The sequence below is a fragment of the Drosophila teissieri genome, chromosome 3L (genome assembly GCF_016746235.2).
Source record: "Drosophila teissieri strain GT53w chromosome 3L, Prin_Dtei_1.1, whole genome shotgun sequence".
NCBI classification, from domain to species: Eukaryota; Metazoa; Arthropoda; class Insecta; order Diptera; family Drosophilidae; genus Drosophila; species Drosophila teissieri.
In genome coordinates, this window is record NC_053031.1 from 8,296,174 (window position 1) to 8,308,173 (window position 12,000).

The 12,000-nt window shown below is 42.9% G+C and overlaps 1 protein-coding gene across 1 annotated transcript; it reads left to right on the plus strand.

Moving 5' to 3' along the window:
* Window positions 1-593: 593 nt before the first annotated feature.
* Window positions 594-1,581, plus strand: LOC122616503. The gene is made up of 2 exons (XM_043791978.1): window positions 594-1,157; window positions 1,226-1,581. Exons 1-2 carry the CDS (start codon window positions 631-633, stop codon window positions 1,389-1,391), a joined length of 693 nt encoding a protein of 230 aa, XP_043647913.1. The 5' UTR covers window positions 594-630; the 3' UTR covers window positions 1,392-1,581.
* Window positions 1,582-12,000: the final 10,419 nt, after the last annotated feature.

The following is a 12,000-nucleotide window of genomic DNA, read 5'->3' on the forward strand; positions in this document are numbered from 1 at the left end:
TTTTTCTAACAAACAAACATTTAAATATAGAATCAGCCCTTTGATAAGATAAGCTTGCAATTCAACAAGTTCGTTTGCTTAAACTCTGTTAACTTTGAAAAATGGCAAGACCCACTGGTCTTTCTGGCAAAAGGAGTCCTCGGCTGTCAGGCTCTCTGCAATTCGTGTTCATCAAAGTCTAGGGTGTCCTGTCTCTTACCAACGGAGTTTCAGATTGCACAACCGAAACGGATGTTCAGTTGACCTCGTCATTGGAGGCATGTTAGTCTAAATTACTTTCAATGCAAAAGCTATAGTTTTATTATGCAGATAAGCTGATAAACTAATCAAATCAGCTTAGTAAAACGTGACCTTCTGTGAGAAACCGAAAACAAAGTTAAAACTGGCATTCTAAAAGGTCAAAAATATACTTATTGAAACCTGCGAGCTTAAGCGATTAATATTTGTAGTAGTGATATTTGAACTTTCAATTTATTTATATAATTTGTTTTTAAGTCACGTGAATAAAATGCAGGCACTACAATTAAAACGGGTCTATAAAAACAAGATTAGCAAACTGCACAGGGAAAAGATAAGTCCCAGTAGATAAATTGGGTTGCAGGGCTTCCATTTTCTCAGTTCCATGCAAAGATGCTGCGCCTACTGATCATTATGGGAGCTTGCATCCTGGGCTGCCAGGCAGCCTGCAATACGTGCAACACCAATGGCGTGTCCTGCATCTCGGAAACGGAGTTCCAGTTCTGTTCCTCCGACAGCGAACCCATCGGAACCCTCTACACCTGCCCCACCGGATACTACTGCACCGCGAGCACACCCATTTGCAGCTCGGTGGCATCTTCGGCAGGTTGCACAACAGGATGCAATAAGTGCAGCGGGGATAATCGTTTCGCTTGCACCGGTAGCCATACCTTTGCACTGTGCCTAGGTAGTTCTACACCCAGTACATCGATTGGCGGAAGTTGTGGCACTGAATACGTATGCAACGTGGGGAACTCCAATATCTGCGGTAGTCCCGCCACTTACGCAGTATCCTGTTCCGGATCAGGTACGCCAGACTGTGACTCCACGACCATCACAGATGCCAACGAGTATTGTCGAACCATTCAAACAGCCGGCAAATATCCCTATGGCCGAGCCACCTCCACCACCTGCAGGCAGTGAGTACACATCATAAAATTGCATATGTGCTAATTTCATATCCAATGCTAATACATTTCCATTCCAGATATGTGAACTGTTACACCGCTGCTGGTGTTTTCTATGGAAATGTGTACACCTGTCCCGGACTCACCTACTTCGACAGCACCTCCAAACTCTGCACCACCCAAACGCAGGCCAGATGCTCGGATACTGTATCTTGTCTGACTCTGAAAGACCGAGTATTGCCGTAGAGTGAAGATTCTCAGGGCCTGTATGTATCTGTATCTTTAAGGTGGTAATTATCACAGGGCGAGGGTATCTTAATCAAATAAATAACCAAATAAGTGCATTAGAAAAGCAAAGGCTGTGCTGCCGAGAGCCCTTATTTAATTAGCTTGTGAGATTAAACTTTATGGCACTACCATATATACTATAAATGGCTTTAATGTAGTTTTAATGTATTTATGCATTAAAACTGGTGATTTAAGGAAATTGAAGTTCAGGAGTATCCAAATTTCCCATTACATTTGCAGTTCATCAACAGAACGTGGCTTAATGAACAAAGTGCAACTTAAATCGATTTTTCCAGCCATTCAATTTGCGCGAGTATTTTTCCCCACAGATGCTTCACATTCAATCCACAACCAACCACTCGCACAGCCAGGCCAAATTGTGGTCTAGTGGTCTATGCCCTTTATGACGTATACGCCACGTTGGCACTTGCACCTTGGAACTTTTGCTGGCCTCGCAGGCAGAAGTTTGGAGAGAACTCGCATACAATTATGAAGTGTGCCCAGTAGCTTTAACGTTCACAAGTTTTCCGAGCTTTTCCCTTTTTTCAGCAGCGCAGCACATGCCATAAAAATCTTTGCCAGACACAGATTTTTCGCAAATTTTTTCCGTTCGCTTTTCATTCCCCAACTCTTCCTACGAGTTGATGTGGGTCAGCTACATGGCCACAAGGGTCGCAAAAGTTTGTGGCCTGGTGGCATGCCACCGAAAATTCAATTCGATCCCAAGGCTGTGCCACAAAGTTTTCATTCAGTGTTTTCGGTTTCAATGGTTTCGATTTCACACGACCCAAAATCCTGGCTACGACCTCTCTTCATTTTCCCCTGCCAAAAACTCAACCAAAACACGCACATAGTTTCTCCTGTGGCTACGTGCACAATGTGCAATTGATTGGAGGGGCTCGGGTTGCACAGGAACTCGCAATTGCACACACTTTGATGGACACGGTGGCCGCAAATTTCTGCGGTCCACTAAGGTAATCCCCGAGTTCCATTAAAGCGAACAGCAAACCGCATACTTGGTGAAATCTGTGTATTTATAATCGGCATATATCGGCTTAGGCCTGGCCAAATATCTATATGCCAGCGATGCTATATACTTTTGACCAGGGTGATAATCTCGCTGTAGGCGTTGGATTTCTTTTCGCTTCCTAAACGTTTTAATTTAGATTTATGACGCTAGAACAAATATAGATACGTTAGGAAGCCAGGCGAATTATAGAATCACTTAAGCGAAATCCGCGATGACTACAGATTATGAATAGCTTTGAGGCACAATATTTTTCTGTGGAATTTTTAGACCTGATTCGGGTGAGGTATTATATCGTTATTTTGTTTACAAAAGAACATTTAAAAATTGCTTTCTAAGTATATGAAAAACTTGCATGTCAGTTCTATATCAAAATGATACTACGCGCTTCAATAATTTTGTGAATTTAAGAATTATTTGTCCTTGATGCAGCTATGTCTGAATCTTCTTAAAACTTTCCCTCGTTTAGTGGAGCAAATACAGAGTGCTGTGGGCTTTCAGTTCGCTCTCAACTTTTATTTTCACGGAAAACTTTTGTCGCAAGACCAAAAAACCAGCAGATAATGCATATTTCATCAGCTATGTAATCATGGTGCTCACGTTCCGTTGGCATATGTGCCACACCAACCAACCAGTCCCCAAATCTCCAACCGCGAGATAAGTTTCTGTTGTTCCAGCGACTCATCAACGTCAAGAATCAACAGAAGCGACGACGTCGTCATCATTCTCATCGCGTCATAGTTATCCACGCCGGCGTGGATGTATATGAATATAAGTATAATGGCACTGCACTTAGGCCAGATGAATCCATTAATTATTTCCCCTAATAGAATGAGGAAACGGGGAAGTCTTACTAGACTAATTAAATTGTATGGCACAGAGGCCCTAAAACACCAGTACACCACTCCATCTGCTGATGAATGCCCGTCGCCAACTTTAAGGCCCCTGCTAGGCAAAAATCTTGAATGGCAGCCTCTCGAGGTGTCCTTTCACCTGTCGCCGGCTGTGTATTTGCCAAGCAGCCCGTTTCAGTGTCCTCGCGATTAGTTTTAACCATGTTATAAAGCTGGCTTTAATGCAGCCAAGTCGGCGTAGTGAGCCAGCTGCGAAAACAGGCTTCGTCGCACCGCCTTGGAGGCATCTGGAGCGTGCTCAGTCGGCGGCTGACGTACGAGTATCATCGCATCCGAATGCGGTTGGCCCGAACGCCTTTAAGCGCCAGATATGGCCTCTTTGGGCCCAGATCCCCACTGAAACAAGGCCAACTGCAAATGGGCTTTAAAGAGCGGAGCGCACCCGCTGTTTGCCCTGTTGGTGCATGTGTCTGCGAGGGCACTGCAAGAAATTGCCGACGATGAAAAGAAAATTAATGCACCTTTGAAAACTCTATTTAATGTTTAATGAGGCAGTTGTTGCACCAGCTACTGGCAAAGGCCTTTCGTGATTTTAGAGGAGCTTTAAAGTAATCTATAATATTTTCTCCCAGTATGCAGTTCATCTTGTGGGTGTGTGTGTGTGAGTAACCATGTTCCATATTAGAATGCTGGCTTATTTTATAATCCCCTTGCAGCGCTACTCCGAGCATTGCCGCTGGCTCTCGGCTTTTAATTAAAGTTCTATTTCCATCTGTTGTTTCGAATCGTCGGCCGAAATTGCGGCATGGCGCCTGTTGGGCCTACGCCCCAGCATCACCCCAACCACCCAACCACCCAGCCACTGAACCACCCAACCAGCCAACGATCGAATAACTGAACCACCAGGCCAGCACCACCCAAAGCACCACCCACTCCATCGACAGATAGCAACGCCCACCTGCGGCGATGCCCCTGGCGACTGCAATTAATTTATTTCGTTTCTCGGTTCCAATGGGCAGGTTGCCTATTAGTTTGTTTATCCATTAATTTCGGGTTAATTGGCCTGGCCCTACTGCCAAATACATCGAACTATAGTTTTGTTTATTTTGCTTGTGATTGCGATGAAACTATGGAAATAGATTTTGTTTTCAGAAAGCACACAGCAGCATTAGTTTTCAGTGGAACTTTAATGGCGCTAAAAAAAGAATACTTAGTAATAACCTTGAACGACTATTGGTTTATAAAAATATATATTAGCTAAGCATTCGAGCAACTAAACCATAATAATGAAATCCCAAATATATACTCTAAATTGTAAAACATTTCAGTTGGTATAATGGCAAGCAGCAAAGTCTTAAAATATTAAGTACCTTTTTCCATCTCACCTTCAGAGTAAGGACCGCAAAGTACTTAAAGCATTTAAAAATGCTTCAACTTTATAGAACCATTTGAAGCGTGGCAAACTTGGACCCTACTAAACGTGACCCGCAATTATAACTATGCAAAAGTGCGCCAAACCGCTCGATAGTTAATCCTGTCCCGCCGAAAACAAGAGCAACATAACACGTAAACACGAAAACAACAACATCATGTCGGGCCCCCAATGCCCCACCCACATACACACGCACACCCACACACACAAATAGGTTGACAGTTCAAGTACACGAGCTTGTCGAACAATTTTGACACTGCCATGCGATGAGGTCAACGAGGCCACGGCCCAAACGCCCATGCATTATTATATAATGCGGCCATGCAGCTGCCCCACCCACCGCCTGTGTTGCCACCCACAACAATGCCGGGGAGCTGCATGAAAGGGTGTGGCCAGGTGGCAAACAGAGGTGGCAAAGGTGCCATGTTTACTCAAAGTACAGGGTAGCAGCACAGCGACGCTTCAGTTATTGATGAAAATAAGAAATGTATTCCGAATCTGATGAATTCGTGGTACACTGTGAACATATTCATCCTACAATACCTCACTTTTTGGACCATTGGTTTAGTTGGCAATGCTGTGTTGAAATATTGATTAGTTTCGATAATTAAACCTATAAAAATTATTAATTATTATTATTATAAATGTAGAAAAAACGCTGTTTTTAAATATTCATTTTTCGAATTTCAAAGTTTTATTTGCGGAATCGCTTTTAAAAATTGTAAAAGCAGCAAAAGTTGAAAACCAAACAAAAGGTAATATTATAAATTCATGTTACCACATCTTAAGATATGTACCTTCTATAGCCCCATGTTAACTGCCCATCACTGGCTCCAAAGGACGAGTGCTGGAATGACAGGCATGTGGCGCCTTGCAGGAAGGAAGGATGGATGCATATGTGTACGGCAAGCCAGGGATTCCCGGTGAATTGGGTGGAATGGGTGGAATGGGCTGAGTATGGGTGGTGGGGATGGAGGACCTGCATAATGAAGCGCAGTGGCAAATGCGTCACATGCCGTGAGCTGTGAACTATGTGCTGTGTGGCAAAGGGAGCTGTCAGCAGCCAGGATGACAGACTGCCACAGAGTCGTATCTTTTGACCTGTCAGTGCCTCCGCCTCCACCGAATCCACCAGGTGGAATTACGACTATGAACTGGCAAACACATTCCTAAATAGTTAATGCAAACTTAAGTAAATCCCTCAAAAAGCATACTTCACCGAAATGAGTTTAACAGATGGATTTTCATATTGGAAATGAATCGTAAATGCACACGCCATTTTAAATCCTTCATCCGGCAACTGATTCCGGCCTGTTTGCCAGGGGAAGGTAAATAATGCAGTTAAATATTATTCCGATTATGGCGTTTTCGACCGCCATAAGCTGCTTTAAAAGCGTGTTATGTTATTGTCAGCGATTTAATTCCACTTTTTGCACACTTTAAACGCTGGCTGCTTTGGGCTGTCTTTATTAAATAAAAGTTGCTTAAATTGAAAGAAATATCTGTGGACGTGGAATATCTAACTGCAAGTTTGATAGCTTGATGTCGAAGCTACTGTGGCGTTTTGTACACAAATAACTTCATTTGCAAACTCACTCGTATAATGTCATTAAAGTGCGTGTGCTAATGTATACCCATTAACTATATAGTTGTTTTTTTTCATGCGATTGTCACAAATGACCAAATTAAGAGTGCGTGGCACGGCTGTCCAACCATTTGCAATGGGCTGTGATTAGCGGACAAATGCAGGTCAGCTCTTAATTATTCAAGTCCATTAGTTTTTTATGCCTTTAATGCGCCGTTTGATGCAAATTCATTTGGTGCCAATTTGTTTCGCTTTTTATGCACAGATTTGTTCGCTTTTTAAAGCTCGTCGTAACTGAGAACTGCTTAAATTTATGGTGCGATGCAGTTTGCAGTGGCAAATTGTTTACAGACATTTTTCTGAAACAATTAATTAAGTTAGGATGCGATCGAATATCTTAATTATATTTTTTGTGGTCAATTTCTATGAATATGCCAAAAAGAGTGTGGAATGTAGTCGAGGAACCCTACTAAGCGATCTCTCTGGTTTTTAAATGAAAGCGATGCTGAGCAGCAGTTAATTAGGTTGCGCATAGAATTACTGCGAGTTTAAATACATTAATTGAATACTTTAATTGGGCTCATTTTAATAAGTAAATGCGCATTGTATTATGTATAAAAAATACCTTCTGAACGCCCCTTGTTCCGCACCCCAACATTAATTCCAATCGTCAATTAAAATAGATTGCAATAGCCCATGCAAATGACTGTAATTCAGCCAGTGGATGGATGGAGTTGGGTGCTCCATTAAAGAGATTCGCCTCCCTGGCCAAAGCTCACTGGCATCACTCACAGATGGGCATTAATAACGCACGATAGCCCGTTGGAAGAATGCGGAACCCAGATGGCTGACCATCCATCTGACCATCCATAAATCAGCCGAGCGGTGTGGGAACAAATTGCTATATGTTATATGTTAGATGGATGCTCAGCCATCGCTAATTGCCGCTGGCAAACGACAATTGTCGCAGCCAATTGCCGATTGACATGTGCAAATTGTAAGTAAATTATTTTATAAAAGTCAAACATTGTGACGGCTGCTATCGCAACGGGCACTTATCCGATATACATATGGTTATATATACATCTGTCTTATCTATTGGACTTTTTCTCGGCTTAGCCCGCACAACGCCAAATCTGTGGCAGCAACGTGGGTAGATTTATAACCATTTTTGCCACTTCTAAATCGCCGTGCAGAGAGAGAAAATCTGTACTTCAAATAACACATTCGCTAAAAATAAAATTTTTTATAAATTTACGTCAAAATAATTATTTAAAAGGGAGACAATGCTAAGCCAGAGAAGTTTTTTGTAATGACTTTAATGTAATTAACACAGGCAAATATATTTCTAATAACCTAATTGGATGATATTCACTTGAATATCAATATACATATTTTGTTATTTTAAATATAAAAGTATCAAATAAAGGTCTGATAAGCTGACAAGAGATTTAACATATTTTTGTATTAAATGTCGAAGATCAGAATAGTCAGAAATATCTGTCTTTTCATAACACTTCCCTGTGTACTTTCCGCAGTTCATATAAGTTCTATTCGCGTGTGGACTGCAGTTGATAAATCATGTGGCAATAGCCGAGAGTGGGCAGCACTCGCTGGTGTCCACATTGCAATAATTTGCAGCATTGCAGTTGACCGCCGTCCGGCAGCCGTCGACCCACAATCCCATTGCACAACCGCCCTGGGAGGAGGCTGCTGGCCAAGTGGGTGGTGGGAGGTTTGTAGAGTGAGTATGGTGGTGGAGTGGGTCACTTGCCTCGGGAAAATAGAGCCATTAAGTGGCCTGAGAGAGTGGGCCACTTTCGCCGTTCACTGCGATACTTTCATTAGTCAAATAGCCGGACACTCCGACGCTCTCGAGGGCGGCCAATTGGCCTCCTCGGAGTTCCGCCCCATCGCCAGTGGGTCACTTAGTCACTCAGTCAGTCAGTCAGTCAGTTACTCAGTTACCCAGTTACTCGGTCACCCAGTCGAGTGACCTCTCCATCCGGCGGACTCCTATTTAATTTTATGCTGCGTGCGTAGGAAATGCGCTTAAATTGCCGCTAATTGCAATTTGCTGTGAAAATTGCAATGCAATGAGCGCGAATTAAATTAAAACGCCGCCACACCGCAAATGTATATCATTTTGTTTCGCTTGCCTCCAATTTTTGATCGCCAATTGTTTGCCGAGTACTCAATCAGAAACGGTCAAATACCTATTGGCCGTACAAAATATTCAATCAATGTAAATGCCATCTGCCATTGCCGCCCCTTTTCGATTGAATCGACTGACTGTCGTGGGGTGGCATACGTAATAAATACATACTGGTGCAGGTTAATATTTGCATTGACCAGAGAGAGCAAACAGCACTTGAACAGTAATTAATATAGTCACTTTTTATGCAATCAAATAGGATTAAATTAATAGATTTTTAGATTGACTCTGGCTTGATTCTTTTTATATTACTGAACCAAACATTTGTTTACTTAGTTATAAACTAATTGCATTTGTACTAGGCATATTTTTATAACAAACAAGAAGAACTTAAACTCTTTATACAAAAAATGTGTTTCTATCAAAATCTAAGTTGTAATATTCCGTAAAAGCTTCCTCATTTGACAAAGTACAAACTAAAGCCACGTTGCTAAACAATAAATGCATAGGCATTATTAATTTACAATAGAATATCACCTGTCTGGCACTTTGTTGCTGGTGGCCATGAATAGCATTTGCTTTGCATAACGTGAGGTACTTAAATGCAATTTGTATCGCGACTCATCTGCGAAGTCATAAATTAAGTATTAGTATCCAACTATGTGCGATGTTTTTCCACTTGGCCTCAATCATTTATCACTCGAATCGCCACGCTACGTCTCCCATTGGGATTGTGGCATTGTGGATTGATTGTCTCCGTTTGCTGACTCAATCCGGCGACTGACGTCATGGCCTGCATTTCTGCATTTGGGATTCCTCGTTTACAATGACGCCGCTGAGCACTGGCAGTGCAATTGGCGCCAGAAGGAAGCACCAAGGTTGTGTGCCAGCCATTGGGTCACCGATTTCGGGCTGCTGCCACCCCACAATCTAGCGCCCGCTTAGACGACCTTGCCCCACAGCAGCAGCAGCAGCGGCAGAGGCAGCAGTGGCATCGGTGGCAGCAGCAAAATGGGCGACAGTGCCAAATATCGATTGAAGCTGCGTAATGCATTTTTCAGGGCTCCCGTCTAGTGTCTAGTATGTAGGTACGTAGTTTGTTGTCCTGCAGCGAAAGCAGATAAAGGTCGTCGATTTGGGTGACTCATTCGGTGACGAAATCGAATAGAAAGCATGTTTGTAAGTACTTTTATCTTTACTACCAAAAAAAGTGGAGAGTCATTTTGAAATATGCTTTAAAAACTGACTTATTTGAATTCTCAGAAATATTCTATAGTGTCACCATCCACCTAATGAAGTAAAGAGAGAGAAATATTCAGAAATATATTTTTAAAACAGACATTAGAATTCTTAGAAATACTCTTTACTTTCATAGTAGGGTGGTTCGTCAGCACTATATCTTCGAGTTCCCTACAAGGTAAGGTCTTAACATGTATGTGAAATTGAGTGCCCCACCAAATCTGATTCCTTTACTGACCCTGTTCATCTGCATCTACATGTACATCTGCATCTGTAATTTCGTGGTCATTTAGTTGGTGTTCGATGGACCGCCAGAGGATTGCGGTTGCATCCCCCGCTTGGCATTTGCGTTCTGATTATGTTGTTGCCTTTGATGTAACAACACCGCCATTGTTTCGGTTAATTAAAATTTGTGGTTGCCGCATGCATGCCGTTGGCTGAGTGTGCGAATTTCACTAAATTAGTGCGGACTCTTCAGTTCAGCACAGTTCGGTTTGGTTTTGGATTGGATGGGTTCGCCTTTGGGTTTGGGTTTGGTTCTGGTTCTGGTTTCTGGGCTCTGCCTGTTGCCGTTGCCGTTGCCTTAAATATTTAATATGCAGAGCTTCGATGCGGACGGGCATGAAATTGCCGCACTTGAAGCAGCCGGGGCTGTTCTGGTTGGAGTCTGGAGCTGGGCAAGAAGTTATCTGCATTCCAGCAGAACCAGTTTGCCCGCCTCATCCTCCTCACCCTCCGATTCCTGCGATGCAGGCGCGGTGATTCATGCACCATCCACCAGACTCGGCAGCGTCCGATTTGGCCGTCTTTGTTTCGCCTCGCTTTATTTTACTTTGCCCTCTTGGTGTCGCGAATCTGTTGGATTCCCACGCCGCAGCCGCAGCAGTATGAAAAAGCTAGAACAACGGGGCGTATACGTAATCAGGATGGGGTCGTTAGCCAGTTGGCTGGCCCCAAAAACTTTTCGCATTTCGCAGCCACGCATGCCAATCTTTTCATGACAAACTTCACTAGCCATCTAACCATCTAGCCATCACAACTCGAAATTCTTCCCCCAGCTGGAGCCTCAGTACGCAAAAATCTTGTTGAGCTCTAAGCCCCCTTTTTTGCTGCCACCGATGGCAACTATTAAACTTGTTTCCTGCTTTTTCCAGGCGGGAAGCAGTTGGCAGTAAGGAAAAGGAATTTCATAGAATTTATGGCTGTCTCTTCGAAGGGATCGCAAAGTTTTTACAGAAAAGTTACAACTGCAAGTTATTCGTATCTTTTTTCGGCAGCTTCGACGGACTTACTGAAAATTCTCAAGGATTTTCGGTTTTTCTAAGCGAAAGTTAATCTGTAGTTATGCATAGTTTTCAGGCTAGTAGGACACTTACTTGCTTCCTTACTTAAGCCACGAAATATTTATTCCACTTAGTGTTTACTTATGAAAGAAAGAAAACATGTTCAGCTCAAAAATAAAATTAACTATGTGATCCCTTTGGACCAATACTTTATGACTAGCTATAATTTGGAAATATTTTAGGCATTTCAATGCTTTTGTCAGGGAGCAAACAATGTGAGGCGCAGATTTATTAAATCTGATATGAGGCAATCTTAAAATTTGTATGACATTCCAGCCTTTACCTTAAGGAACAACACATTTGGCGGATAAGATTCCGATCGCGTATACAAATATTCCATCAACATAATGTGGTTCAACAAATTTTGAGCGGACCAACCTCCTGCAAAGTCAAAGGAGATGGGATCCGCGATAAGATCCTTGCGACACACGACAATGGCACAGACGACCCCGGGTCGGCATAAATAAAAACCGCTGAAGATTTGTGTCTCATGGATAATGTTTAATGTTTGAGCTACTACACACACAAACACACACACACACACAGGCTGAGTGGAAAGTGAGGACTTTTTGGCTGAAACCCTTTTGGGCCACAGCAACTTTCACGCGTTCCGCCGAAGACAATGTTATCATAGGCCCATATTTGTGCAGGACGCGAAGGGGAAGGAGTTGAGGCAACGAGTGATGCCGCATAAGAAGAACGCAAAACTCGTATTTAAAAAAGACCGGGGAACAAAAAATGTTTAGGTACCGAAATGAAAGAAAACGAGCCACAGAAATTCCAGGCCAAAGAGGCCGCCGCCCAGGCTCTCAGATACATTTACACAGATACAGATACACAGGTACAGCTACAGCTACAGATACGGGGATACAGATGCTCGCAGTACATTTGCGAGTGTGTTGGTTTTGGGGGAGCTCTTCATGCGCAGACGC

Coding starts and splice junctions, on each gene's coding strand:
- LOC122616503 (XM_043791978.1), top strand. CDS start 631: ATGCTGCGCCTACTGATCATTATGGGAGCTTGCATCCTGGGCTGCCAG. Junction 1,158..1,225: donor ACCTCCACCACCTGCAGGCA/GTGAGTACACAT, acceptor TTTCCATTCCAG/ATATGTGAACTGTTACACCG.